The 14,079-nt window shown below is 41.3% G+C and overlaps 1 protein-coding gene across 1 annotated transcript; it reads left to right on the top strand.

Moving 5' to 3' along the window:
• Window positions 1-998: 998 nt before the first annotated feature.
• Window positions 999-14,053, top strand: LOC124465886 (protocadherin Fat 4). Its single transcript, XM_047017522.1, has 30 exons — window positions 999-1,204; window positions 1,819-1,896; window positions 2,012-2,175; window positions 2,325-2,372; window positions 2,470-2,559; window positions 2,677-2,766; window positions 2,875-2,982; window positions 3,129-3,242; window positions 3,363-3,456; window positions 3,645-3,757; window positions 5,516-5,689; window positions 5,881-6,006; window positions 6,250-6,405; window positions 6,581-6,761; window positions 6,959-7,092; window positions 7,471-8,418; window positions 8,621-8,746; window positions 9,412-9,663; window positions 9,820-9,918; window positions 10,046-10,218; window positions 10,411-10,562; window positions 10,708-11,015; window positions 11,121-11,231; window positions 11,481-11,672; window positions 11,975-12,069; window positions 12,185-12,349; window positions 12,552-12,740; window positions 12,909-12,980; window positions 13,091-13,127; window positions 13,220-14,053. The coding sequence occupies exons 1-30, from the start codon at window positions 1,102-1,104 to the stop codon at window positions 13,316-13,318; spliced, it is 4,791 nt and encodes a 1,596-aa protein (XP_046873478.1). The 5' UTR covers window positions 999-1,101; the 3' UTR covers window positions 13,319-14,053.
• The last annotated feature ends 26 nt before the right edge of the window (window positions 14,054-14,079 follow it).

Genomic DNA, 14,079 nt, shown 5'->3' on the forward strand with positions numbered 1-14,079 from the left:
TAACAACAATAAAAAAAATAAAAAAAAGTTTTTGTTCAAATTCTAAAAGTGTTTGTGTGTCTCGTAAATGTATTCAGCAGTGTGATATTATTACCAGTTAAAATCGGAGGCATCGCAAAGTAAAAAAGAGGGGTATTATTGAGCCAAAAACTGTCTGGAAGTACTTACATGGCCTCTACTGGTAAGTTTATATTTAAGGGTTCCACTGCAATCTTTTCATAGGACACACAATTCCTATCAGTGCTCCTTATCAAGTAACTTGTAGTAAAAAGGCACGCATAAAAGTAAGCAGGATAAGCTGACAGCAGTCAATGAATGAATGTATTTTAGCAGATGTACAAATAGTACATAGATATGTTACGAGGATACATACATGTGCAGTTCATGCTGAAAAGAAACAGAAGCCCGATATCTTTGCTGCCACCTGTTGGTACTGGAGAGGACTTCATCTTTCCCTTGGAGGCGGAGTGGTCGTCAACTCCTCAGGTAAAGATTCCCACCGGTAAACTGAACCTGTTCACGCTCTCCCGTCTCCTCTCCCTCAGATTCCGGTTAACAGAACCAGCAGACAGAAGACTATTCATCCCCAAATTTGGGACAGCAATGATGGGTCCTTGTCATTTTGAAAACAAGACATCAGTGAAAATGTATTTCGCAAATAAGCTAATGTAACCAGGTCACAAAATTCTATTTGGCAAAATGTTGAACCCAAACCAGTTTTACCGTATACATTTATTGATGAGTAATCTCAGTTCTGACATGAGCATGCCAAGTTCAATGATATCATTTCTTGCATGGGATCATCTGGCTAGTGGACAAAATAAACGTCAAAAGCAATAAGAAACATTTTCTTTAAGTAAAACAAAATTTAAGATTAACACCGAATGATGTTATCTTGTAGTGAGAAAGCTGAGCAATACCCAGGGTGTTGTCAGTGCCCCTTGGACCTTTTTATACCTCAACAACTTGTAACTCTTAACAACCAGTCATAAAATGGCTGAGTGACTCAATAACCTGTGGCCGATTCAATACTCCTTGATTCAAGGGATCGCTGTCGTCTATCAAATAGGTACTGTGAGGACGGTCCTGTTGTCAGTTAGGATGGAAAACCCTCGACCATACAACACAAGGATAATGTCTTTAAGATGGATATTACTTCTCTCTGCCTCTCTATGTACCCATGGTGTCAGAGGTACTTCTATAGGTGAGTTAAGCACAGGCCACGTTCACTAATAGACTTATGTTCAAATGGAATGTCTGAAAACAATCAGTATTTTTTTTTATTCCCATGTTATTTATTTAGTTTGTATTCTGACTGGTGTTGCTTTTGTGGTTTTAAATGGTTTATTATATGTCTCTGTTGCTTATTTATTTACAAAGCATTCTTTTAAAAGACACCTAGGTAGGTCTCAAAAACTGCCCTGAAAAAAACTGCCCTTCAACGGCTTCACAGCAAGTTCACAACAATTAGACACTTATTCAGAGCGACATACAGTAAGTACAGGGACATTCCCCTTGAAGCAAGTAGGGTGAAGTGCCTTGCCCAAGGACCTAACGTAATTTGGAACTGCCAGAATCGAACCGGTAACCTTCTGATCAATAGCCCAATTCCCTAACCTTTCAGCCATATGACCCCCATAGAAAGCAAGGTGGCCCATACAAAGCAAAAGTGCCTGACCAGAGAACGACTAATCATTCAATTTATCCTCTATCTCAGATCAACTTGACTAATGTCCTGAACTTTAATAGAATATGATTGAACTTGGATGACATTTTTATTTTGTGTTGCTGTATGTCCGATTCTATTGTTATTTCTAGATTTTCCAGGTGCATCATCAATAAACTGTGATGCCGGTTCAGATGGGATTGTGGGGCCTGTGGAAGAGGGCTATTCAGGTAAAAAGTACAATATTTACATGACCACAAAATATGTCACACATTCATCTAATATGCAACAAATATATTTTTCCAGTGGGTAACAACCTTTAATCATTTCTCTTCGTGGCAACAGGGAACGTGGAAGTTGTAACTGGCATTCCAGCTGATACCACTGTGAGGCTGGTTCCCCATCTGTTTCCTGATCACGTTATGTTTCTGGAGCTAGCTTATTCACCTGGGGATACAACTGCAACTGTCCGCACCAAAATGGAACTAGATGCAGATGCACTAAAAAGCGTGAGATTCATAATATCAGTGAACTTCGACATGTATATACACAAATATGTTGATATTTCACAAGATTTAGTTTGTGTTTTAAAATTGGATGAGTAGTTTTTGTGGAGACAGTGTCAGTGTTTTTTAATCTTTTGTCCATTTCCTTGTAGACCGCGGGACAATTATTCTATTCAATCATGTGTGTGAACCTGGGAAAGGTGAGACCAATAAAGAATTACAGTGATCTGTCATGTGACATGTTATGGTGAGCCAGAAAATGTCTCAGTTGTTAAAACAACATCTATTGTCTCTTAGCTAAACAACACTCGAACGCTCACAATCACCGATCTAAATGACAACAGTCCGATATTTGAGCAGAAGGAGTACAGCACGACGGTTTCTGAGGTGGGACAAGGGCAAAGTGAAATGAAAAAGTGAAAAATGTATTTCAATATGGTTTATTTTGAATAGTACACTAAAACACATATTGGTCAAATTACTGTAATACTGTTTGTCCTTAAGGCACATCCACTAAACACAGACGTTCTCAAAGTCAAAGCTGTGGATGCAGATGTCACCTCAGCAAACAACAGAATATCGTATTCCATAGTGGTGAGTCTTATTTTGGGTAACGTTAAAACTAGATTTCGAGTCCTTCATTAAAGGAAATCACAAAAAAGGTTTTTCCTTGTTGTTTAACTCGTTTGTTTTATCTTAAAGCCACCCATATCCCTGGACTTTGATGTGCGTAATGATGGAGGAGTGACGCTGATCAAACGTCTGAACTACAACACAGCCAAAAACTACAACATTACCATAAAGGCAGAGGTAGACGATGATGCCAGAACAGCACATCATTTGACATTAGTCTTTCTGTTAGCCATTGTGATCTTCACATGGCTGCTGTATCGATGTACAAGTTTTTTTGTGAACAATCTGACACTTTACTCTGCTTTTGGGGTCTTTCATCTCAGGACAATGGAGGTTTGAGCGACACGACGACTGTGCTTATCGAGGTGACAGACTTTGATAACATGAACCCCTATTTTGACCACGCGCTTTACAAAGCTTTCATACAGGAGGAACAAGTGAGTTACATATTTATACACTGTTTTTTTCCTTAAGGTTAAAGTTTCAATAGACACTAAACTATTTTCTTCAAAACATAACATTCAATACATATGAAAATGAATTCCTTTCTTCTGCAGACAGGAGCATTCTCCATTATTCTGCCAGATGCCATAAAAGCTCAAGATGGCGACACTGGTATCAACATGACGGTAGTCTACAGTATCAGTGCAGGTACTGAATGCAGGCGTAATTTCCATTATGTTGACTACAATTTCCATAAGTCTGTTTAATAGGGAGGAACTATGAATCCATATGTAACCAGTATAGGACATATATTGTGCTAACATTATTGCAACATAATCAATGGCCTTTCTTGTATTTACACATTGTTTATGTGTTGCTTTTGTAATATTACTCAGTAACTCCAAGCAAGTACCTGAATAATTTTGACATTAATGAAAACAGTGGGGTCATCTCTGTTGTGACCGGACTGGACAGAGAAGAGATAGGGGAAGTCACTATCAGCATTAAGGTACAGTCAGTTACCTTGCGTTTTACCGTAAAACTTAAAATGTAATTTTTTTTTTAAAGCAGGTCTTGACAGATCAAAGGTAAAGACCTACTTAGCAATGGAAATTATATTCCATCACAATTCAAACATTGTACTGTACCACTGACTTAACCCTCTGATGCATGAATTATGACAACCTTAGTTTGGATTTTTTTCCCCATGTGTTTTTAGTCCTCTTTAGGCATACAAAAATGTTGAACATTATTTATTTTATACATACATTTTTCATACAAAATATTTTGTGTCCACTCAGGTGGACAGCATGCGTCTGGGTTGTAAAAAAATAATAAGGTGAAGAAATATGGATTAACCAAATCAATAAGAAAAATCATATATTATGCTGTTAAAACTATTGTGTCACATTTAAGCCATCTTTCTCAATGAAATGCAATGAAATATGAAGAATCTTCGGACTCCTCAGCCTCTTCCCTCTCCCTTTTTATCGTTATCAGATAACGACCCATTCATTTGAATCAGGTGTGGTGGAACAGGGAAATATCTAAAACATTCAGGATAGGGGGTACTTGAGGACCAGGGTTGAGAACCAATGTTGTAGGCCAGTGGTTCTCAAACCGAGTCCTTATGCTGGGGACACACTTAACGTTTGTTTTAATCTTATAAGATTTTCAAAACGTGAGAGACCACAAACATGAGGACAAAAAATCCTAGATTTAGCCGTTTTGCTCCTACAGTGTGTGGTCACTCTTAACACACCTCACACCAAGGGAACATCTGATCAAATCTGCGGAACCATCAAGATAATCGGGACATATGTTACCTAGGATTGTCAGAAGGGCCAAAATCGGGCCGATTATCCTGTGATGTGTCCCCAGCATTAGGGACATCCCTGCCCTGCATGTTTCCCCTGCTCCAAGACACCTGATTCAAATGAATGGTCATTATCAGGCTTCTGTTGAGCTAGATAACAACTCAATCATTTGAATCAGGTGTGAAAAACATCTGTTACAGGGGTCTCCAACCCTGGTCCTGGGGAGCTACCTGCCTGTAGGTTTTAGCCCCAACAATCTAGCACACCTGAATCTAATAATTAGCTGGTTGATCAGGTAACTAGTGTAGAATAAAGTCAAATGAGTGTTGTTGGAGCAAAAACCAACAGGCAGGTAAAAAAAACATATATCAAATTATAACACCCCAAAAACTTGTTGCATATCAAGTATTTTCACGAACATCAACGTTGCAGTACTGGAATAAATCGTGGGTGACTTAAAGCCTCTGACGCATGATGTCCAATTTAGTGGACACATGATCCAGACATCCCAAGTCTCCCGGAAGTTCCGGAAGTTCTATATGTTACAACATTTTATTTACCTACGTTTGTCTACTTCTATAGAAGGATTGGCAAGATATTTATGCGCTAGATAGCGTTTTTGAAAATCCGTCGGCCATCTTGGAATTTCGAAAGTTTTGTTTCACATACAACAACTGGCAAATGGGTAGCAGTGTATGGGATGATGCAAAAGCGTCCACTAGAGTAGCTGATGTGCAACTAAACCACCAAGACCCATGCATATACAAGAAACAGTTTTGAATAGCTGTCCACTGTAGTGACCGCTATGCACCAGAGGGTTAATTGCACATTTCTTGTTCAGATGTTTTCTCACCAAGATTACTCATTAAGACATCAGTACAGCCACTTAGTTATATTAATAATGCAAAAAAAAAAATCATGAAATGACATGGTCTGACACTTTCTCCCAGGCAGCACAGGAGGACGACAGTTTTAAAACGGCCAATGCTGTGGTGACTGTCACCATTGAGGATACCAATGACAACCCCCCTGTGTTTGACAAATCCAGCTACCATGCAACACTGTTGGAGAATTCACCGACAGGCACTGTTGTTTTCAGAGTAAAAGTCACTGACCTGGATGAGGTAGGCTTCCATGACACAAGCTCCAAGACTCCAATAGGGTATCTTTAAGGTGCAAGTCAGAAAGACAAGGCACTTTACAAACACAGTATCTTAGCTAGATGAACTCCTTTAGGTGTGTCAAAATGTGTTATTTGTATCTAACTGTTATTCATGACAAGCCATAAACAATAGGAAAAATCTTTTTTTGCCAGGGTGGATTTAATGGAACTCTTCGGCTTCCAGAATCAGTGCCTTTCTCTGTCAGCTTAGATGGCACTGTCACAGTCAAAACCTCCACTGAACTGGACAGAGAAATTTTTGGAAACTTCATCTTTCAGGTCAGAAATCTACCGGTATTACTTTTTTCAACATTGCGTTACTCTTAAACATTGCAACAGTGTAACAACATTGACTGGGAATTCTTAGTGAATCGACTTAACAAGAGAGAACAAATGTGGTGTGACTTGATGGAAAAAACGACATGTATTCCTAATCTTATCATACTGTCAGTGCTAAAGGGCACTGTTGGGTATGTCAAAGTACGCCCCCCTGTAGTATTTCCCCCTGTTCTTAATGCTCAGATCGAAGCGCAAGAAGCGGACGCGCCCAACCGTGTTGTGTCAGCTGATGTCAATGTAACTCTACTGGACGAGAATGACAACACTCCACTTTTTGGGAGTTCCAAGTATGAGGGCAAGGTGTTTCGAAACCAGACTGAGGGAATGCTAGTTGTCACGGTGAGAACTCAAAGGGTTGATAGCCTATCAAAGCTGGGACCTCAATTAGGCATGTTCCTCCGTGCTATGTACGATAAGAGTTATAGTACCGTAACAACCTGTCCACATAGTAACAAGACCATAAATACCCTCCACAATGACTCACGCATGATTTACATGATTTACCAATTCCTAGGTCGAAGCAACGGACCCGGATGCTGGTCTAAATGGACAGGTCAAGTATAGCATAGACTTGGGGAACCAAGAGGGCTATTTCTCTATCAATGACACTTCCGGAGAGATCCGGCTAATTAAAACCATTCCCTTGGAGGAGAACAAGCTTCTAGAGTTTTCTCTATATGTGGCAGCCAGAGATGGTGAGTGTTTTTCAATGTATTTTCCTAGTCTTCAAATAGTTCTATCATTGATGGTTAAGACCTGTGTGTATGCTTTAGGTTGTAGATCTTTATCAAATCACATCATCAACTAATTGTTGAAAAATATTTTCAACACAGTCTACTGTAGTCAGTTTGAAGAACAGTTCTGCATATGCTGTTGTTTATCTGTCCAACAGGGGGAGTAGTGTCTCGTTCCTCGTCAGTGCTGGTGGAGGTGTTGGCCCCAGGGGATTCCAAACCCCAGTTTCTACAGAGTAGTTACCATGGCAGCGTTGAGGAGGAGAGAGAGCCAGGATTTACCATCCTCAAGGTGTGCTTCTCCACACCCTGCCTTGAAATCCTACCTCTACAAATATGCCAAGCTTGACTGCAGTCAAGTTGTTTCATGTTGTTCTTTGAGAAACTCTTTCAGTGTGCAGTATGACTGAAGAACCTGAATCAAGAGTTTATGTCAGCTGACATCTTTGTCAACAGTCATTCTTGACTCTAACCACAAAAACCAAGTACTTCCAATCATTGATGTTCTGCTCTAAGCCTACTTTACTCTGTTCAATTTGTGTTGCTTTGGATAAAAGCGTCTGCTTTGTGACCAAAATGTAAATAAAGTCGTCAATTGTGGCTGCGCCATTGCGCGCTGCAAGGGGGTTTGAATCATACACTAATCCAGCCGTGTTTTCTCTGTTTCCAGGTGGGCTTCATATCAGTGGCATCAGTAGTCCCTGTGACACTTCAGGTCCTCACCGACACTGAAACATTCGCTATAGACTCAAATGGCATATTCACCACCAAGGTGAAACTGGACTACGAGACCCAAACTAACTACTCTGTCGGAATCTCCATCTCAGATGGCACCAACATCGATGAGGCAACTGTCGAGGTCCAAGTCATTGACATCAATGACAACAGTCCCGTTTTCAGTTCCAGTTCTGTCACACATAATGTCTCCGAAGATACATATGTGGGAACCGATCTGATCAACATGACCGCCACTGATTCAGACGATGGCTTCAATGGACATGTCCGTTACTCCATACAAGGTGGGGAAGGGAAGTTCTCTATAGACCCGGAATCAGGTCTAGTATCCCTGACCGGTGCGTTAGACAGAGAAACTCAGGCTAAGTATAGCCTAAAGGTGGAGGCCCAAGACCAGGGTCGTCCAATACGATCAGCTACCGCTTCTTTGCTCATCCAAGTGTCCGACGTCAATGACAATTCTCCGCGGTTTACCAAGTCGGAATATCAAGTTGAGGTCTTGGAAACTGCTTCGACGGGAACTGCTCTCGTCAACCTAACAGCTGTAGACGAGGACGAAGGGTTGAACGGGAGAATATCCTACAGCATTGTCGCACAAGATCCTCCCTCGACCCCCGCGGTCTTTGAGTTGGACTCTTCCACTGGTGTTCTGCAGCTGGCCCAAGGTCTGGACTATGAGTCTGTGATGGGGTACAGCCTAACTGTAAAAGCTGAAGATGGAGGGACTCCCCCGCTGGAAGGGTTGACCACCGTGGTGGTGAGGGTAAAGGATGTGAATGAGAATCCCCCACGGTTCAGTCAAGAGAGCTACGACGTTGCAGTCTCTGAGAACCTCCCGGGCGGATCGTCCATCGTCACCATGGAGGTCACCGATATGGATGAGGTCATTGAAATGACAAAACACTACACAATGTATCCATACAGACGGTTTCCACAATGACAAAGCGTGATCATAGACTAATGGAAAAAGTTGACACACCACATTTTGTGGGAATGCTCAAATCACTCCATTTGATCATGGGTGGGGACTGGCTCCTCATTCGCTAAGACTAACATGTTTATTTTATCCCTATCTCATGCTTCAGGGTGGATTCTCCAATGGACACTTTGTCTTCACCAGCGATATCTTTGACATCAATAAACAAGGCGTTGTTTCGCTTAAGACAGATGCCACGTTGGACAGAGAGACAAAGGCTAGCTACCTTTTACAGGTAGAGAACCACACTTCTCACAGAATCACACTTCTGTTTCTACTTACTCCTAAATACTCCAAGGATAGCTGGGGTTAAATCCTTCAGAAAATCTCTAAAATCTATGGTATCAATTGCTGGGTATGACTAAGAATCCATATATAGAGAATTGGATTTCATCTCTTATTAAATGGGCATGGGTGGACCTCCTTCCATCACACACATCCAAGCTCCTCCCCACCTATGCTCCAAAGTAAACACAGTTGACATACCCCATCATATTACAGTTCGTCGGTGGCTATAAAATGACGATGTCATGCTGATGTAGGCACTGTAGAGAGTCATGATTTAGCCTACCTTTTATGATGTAGGCAGGCCCCTGATTAGCATTTGATGATGTTTGCAGAGCAGTAACAACTGTTTCCAGTCAATACGAGACGTCAGCGAGTTATTTGTGGAAGTTTAAGTTAATCCTGGTATTCCATCAACAAAGTATTTTCAATGCAATGCTGAATTAGCTCGCACCTTTTACAATCCTTCTTCCTCTTTCCTTCCCTCTCCTCTGTCTGTCTAGGTGAATCCCTTTTTATGAAATGCTACTTTCTTTGATAAGTCACCAAATAAGCCATCATTATTTATTTACAAATACAGTGCATACATGCTCAACCTCTCTCTGCTCTTCTCAGGTTACAGCAGTGGACCAGCCTGTGGATGGACTGAACTCTACAGCCCAGCTCAACATTACCGTCCTGGACTACAATGACAACACCCCCCAGTTCATTGACCTTCCTGACCCAATCTTTGTACCAGAGGGGGAATACTCAGCCTCAACCCCAGGAGAGGTGCTCCGTATCATGGCCACGGACAGTGACATGGGAGCCAACGCTGAAGTTACCATCTCCCTCTCCTCACCCAGCACGCTCTTTCGATTCAGAGAGGTAGATCGAATATCCTGCATAACCGTTAATAAACCTGGATTGCCTGGGTTGCCATCTTTAATAACAGAGAAACAGGAATCTTTCTGCTAAAAGAGATTAGCTAGCTATAGTCCAACAGTGTTTGACAGCCACATGTCTGTGTTTCTTGTGTCAAAGGACGGGACCTTGCTGGTTGTGGGTCCGCTAGATCGAGAGACCAGGGACGTTTATGAGCTAGTCATTGCTGCCTCAGATAATGGGACACCCCGGAGACAGGTACTAATACCAGGCATTAACAAATGCCTATTCAAAATATGAATTTAAAGGGTTAGTTCACCCAAAATTGACCACCCAATGAAGTGCTTCTGCTCAATTTAAGTAATTTAACCTCCTTATCCACCAGAACATCACAACTATCAGACTGAGTGTCACAGACATGAATGACAACACACCAGTGTTCAGTGCCTCCATCTACTCAAAAAGCATCCTGGTAAAAGACGCTAAAGTGGGGGATGTGGTGTTGACACTTTTGGCAACAGATGAGGACATCGGCAACAACTCACTCATTACTTACAGGTCAGTTGCATACACAAGCAAGCATACACACAGAGAAAAAGAGAGACAAACTATGCATTGTACACAAGTCCTCTGAAGTACAGAAATGTGTTTGTGGTCAAAATAAGAAATACATTTTACATTTATAATTTCATTGTTAAATTGTTTGATCGATTCAGAGTAAATAATCAAGACTTTTCATTTCCTCCCTAGTTTTTCTGCAGGCAACTTTACTTATCTATCCCTGAATGATAAGACGGGAGTTGTAACCACAGCATCTGACCTTGCTGATGTCACAAGGGACACGGCTCTTGATTTCACGGTCATGGCGCAGGATCACGGACTGCCACCCTTGAATTCCACAGGTCAGCAGTCAAACAAAACTTCTGTGCATTGTCTGGAGTGTTTCTGTACATAACGTAATCATGTCACATACGACAGCTCAAACAGCTGAATACCATTTTGAATTGTGTGGACGTACGTCTATGTTGTCACCCTCCCATCTCATAGCTCGTGGTCTGGTCTCCTTGAAGACTGTCAGCCTCAGCGAAGGTGTGGCCTTTGGGAGCCCCTCCTACAACTTCAGCGTTGCCGAAAACCAGCCGGAAGGGGCCGCAGTGGGGGTGGTGAAGGCATCGCCTGGCAGCAGCCTCTATGAAATCTCTTACGTCCTCATGACACACACTGACCTGTTTACCATAGACCCTCAGGGAGCTCTCCTCACGAAAGAGACGCTCGACAAGGAAAGCCAGGATTGGTACATCCTGGAAGTGAAAGCAGTAGACACGAGGATTCCCCCTACCTCTGCAGTTGCATTGGTACGAACCATTGTTTATTTGCAGACCTTGGCTAACACAAGAAGAGTTGTGTTAAGTAAAAAAAATAACAGTAAGTAAATTATATTTTCTTCAACTTCTTTTTAGGTTAGGGTGGAGGTTGAGGATGTGAACGAGGCCCCAAAGTTTATTGATGGAACCTACCAAGCAAAGATCTTCAGCATTGCCCCATACAAGTATCCTGTGGTACAGGTTAAGGTAGGTTATGAAAACAAATTTGGTTATTGCTGCTGAGTATATATATACAACAAGAGCAGTCGGTCAGTCAAATATAACTGTAGGGAAATGTAACAGCTTCAACACTTTAATCCGAAATTTGAAAATGCATAGAAGTCAATTCAGAATAATCCAGTGCAATTTTATCATGAACCTTTAGCAATCAACTGTCCCCACAACGATATATAAACAAAAGCACACACTCACACACTTATCCTGTCTCTCTTCCAGGCCACAGACCCTGACAGTGGTGACAGTGAGCGTCTGCAGTACAGTATGTCAGAGCCCAGTTCCTACTTTGACGTGGACCCCTCCACTGGTCAGGTGTATGTGGTGTCAGCGGTGGGACTGGCAGGACAGACAACCACTTTGACCATGAAAGCTACAGACCCTTTGGGCCTACAAGACACAGTGATGGTCCAGGTCAGTGGTAAACACTTCTGAGGGGTATTTGTTGACTTCACTGTTTGCATATTTTTGTATGTATTTACACTGTATTAGATATTGTTTTATTGTACAGTGCTTGATAAAATACTGATACTGGTGTTGGAATACAGTTGACTGTGATCCTTGATTTTTTGATGTACATTCTTTATGCACTTAGAAAGTGACTCCTAAATCAAATAAAACATTTATTTGAAAGTTGTTGGTCAAAGCCCCTAAAAACACACCTATAGCTTGCAGTGAAAACAGTTGATGGAACGTTCCATCTGCTCTGCTCCAAGGTGAACGTCCAGGGAAGTGCCAGCAGTGACGTAGTGGTCATCTCTCTCAACCAAGCCGCTAACTTAGTGGAGAAGAAAATCCCTGAGATGGAAGAGTATGAGAACACAAATAAATGTCTCATCAAAACCCTGAACAGTGTGTGTTGTTCCATGTGGGATTTGGTCATTCAACTCTCTAATTAATCTACCTCTTTTTCCGGTTCTTCCCAGGTCTTTAGGGAGAGCGCTGGGCTGGACCGTGAGGGTCATCAGGGTCTCCAGCTCTAACGGAGGAGAGGCTGAATCAAGAAAATTGAGAAACAAAATCAAGACGTTTGTCAGCATAGTTGCCACAGATGGCACAGACAAAGTCATCCCTGCTGAGGAGATTAAAAAGTAAGGGTGACATGTCCTAAAACGTAAAAAGTTGTTAACGTTTTTCATTGTACACGAAAAGTTTACAGTGGCGTTGAACAGAGAAAATACTAAATATGATCTTGACGTCAACAGTTTCCAATTTGGAATGCTAAGTAATCTGAGGTTAGTTATCTGAAGCTCAGCCACATCATCTTGTGCGTGTATATGATGTCATTCGCAGGAAGCTGCAAAGTGAAAGTGCCACTGTGAAGGCAGAACTTGAGAAGGTGTTTGGGGCGGGGCTCGAGCACGACTTGCAGGAAGATCCGGTGGAAGCTTCTGATAACCAGGCCATCGTCATCGCCCTGGGAGTCCTTCTGGGGCTGAGCATGCTGGGATTGCTTCTGATAGGGACATACACAATTGTCAAGTGAGAATTTTCAGTTTGAAAACTCCTTTCCGAAAGGATAGTTACATAAAACAACATTCTTACCTCGTCCCCCTTTGTGTCGGAATATAATTTAGTTTTTGCAGCAGCTCATCAGAAAATGGAATCACTTAATTACAACAGACTAAACTTTAAAAAAATCTCACCCAGGTTCATAAGGAGGAAAAAAAATGCAGAGGATTCAGACAGGGAGAGCTTTGCCATTGACAATTCCAGTTATACGTAAGTAAGATGCTAATGAATAAGACGAAACCTAGAGGCACTGAATAATGGGGACATGGGGCATGTTGTATGACTACGTGTATAATAAAAATACAATTCCATCCCTCTAGAAACCAAGACAGAAAGACCTCAGGAAAGGTAAACCCGGTGAGAACCTATCAGTGTTGCAAGATTTTAGATTTTAAATATCCATTGATTTTTGCGTTCCAAGGTGAGTCATTTGCATATATGTGTTTTAGGTTTGGAGCTCACATGGCACTGAAAAGAAGGCTGAGCTCATGTTTGACAGCCAGAACAAGGACAGGAAAAGTGACGACAGTCAAACATCTACTCTCTAAAATGATTCAAATGTGTGCGGTTACCTTGAAACCCAATGGCGGTTTTCATATGCAATCCTGCACCATGACTGTACAATATATATTTTTAAAATAATCCAGACTGTAAAAATATGAACATGAATATATCAGCACCTAAACAACACACCAAGTATACTAAGTATTTTTTCTTTGTTGAAAATGTTTGTCATCCTAACAAGTTATTTTGTAAAGAATTATTACGTTAATGTTTGACAAATTAACATAAAATATGAGTGTAATTATTTGTAAAGACCTTGTAGCTAGAACATCTCTGAACTTCAACAATCATAAAATAAAATACTTTGTTACAGTTTAGGGAGAGCAAAGGATACAAAGTGCCATTTGAGGAGATGGTAACTGCATTTAGCATCGTCCAATAATCCTTAAATATCATCTCCTAATCTAGTGTGAAATTGTTTCATTCTCTGGTAAAACACCAAAGCAATGTCAGCAGCAAAGTTAATTAAGGCACAAAAATTGAGCCATGATAGGGGCTAACCATTTCATTTTGATGGTAAAATTCCCCATTCAAGACAATGACCATCTTGAACTGCAAAAACTGCTGGTATTACGTTTGCAATGGAAGAACTGTATAAAAATGAGACATTGTGAGGCTATAAACTAGTTAGTACACTGTTTTGGGGATCTTGTCAGCATTCTGTTAAATTACGATATGCGTTTCTGAATGCAAGTGACCACGTACTTTGCTGTGTGGTGACAGAACCAAATAAATATCATTGCTC

Source organism: Hypomesus transpacificus, unplaced genomic scaffold (assembly GCF_021917145.1).
Source record: "Hypomesus transpacificus isolate Combined female unplaced genomic scaffold, fHypTra1 scaffold_61, whole genome shotgun sequence".
Taxonomy (NCBI): Eukaryota; Metazoa; Chordata; class Actinopteri; order Osmeriformes; family Osmeridae; genus Hypomesus; species Hypomesus transpacificus.

Coding starts and splice junctions, on each gene's coding strand:
- LOC124465886 (XM_047017522.1), top strand. CDS start 1,102: ATGGAAAACCCTCGACCATACAACACAAGGATAATGTCTTTAAGATGG. Junction 2,176..2,324: donor ATGCAGATGCACTAAAAAGC/GTGAGATTCATA, acceptor ATTTCCTTGTAG/ACCGCGGGACAATTATTCTA. Junction 10,563..10,707: donor GCCACCCTTGAATTCCACAG/GTCAGCAGTCAA, acceptor CCCATCTCATAG/CTCGTGGTCTGGTCTCCTTG.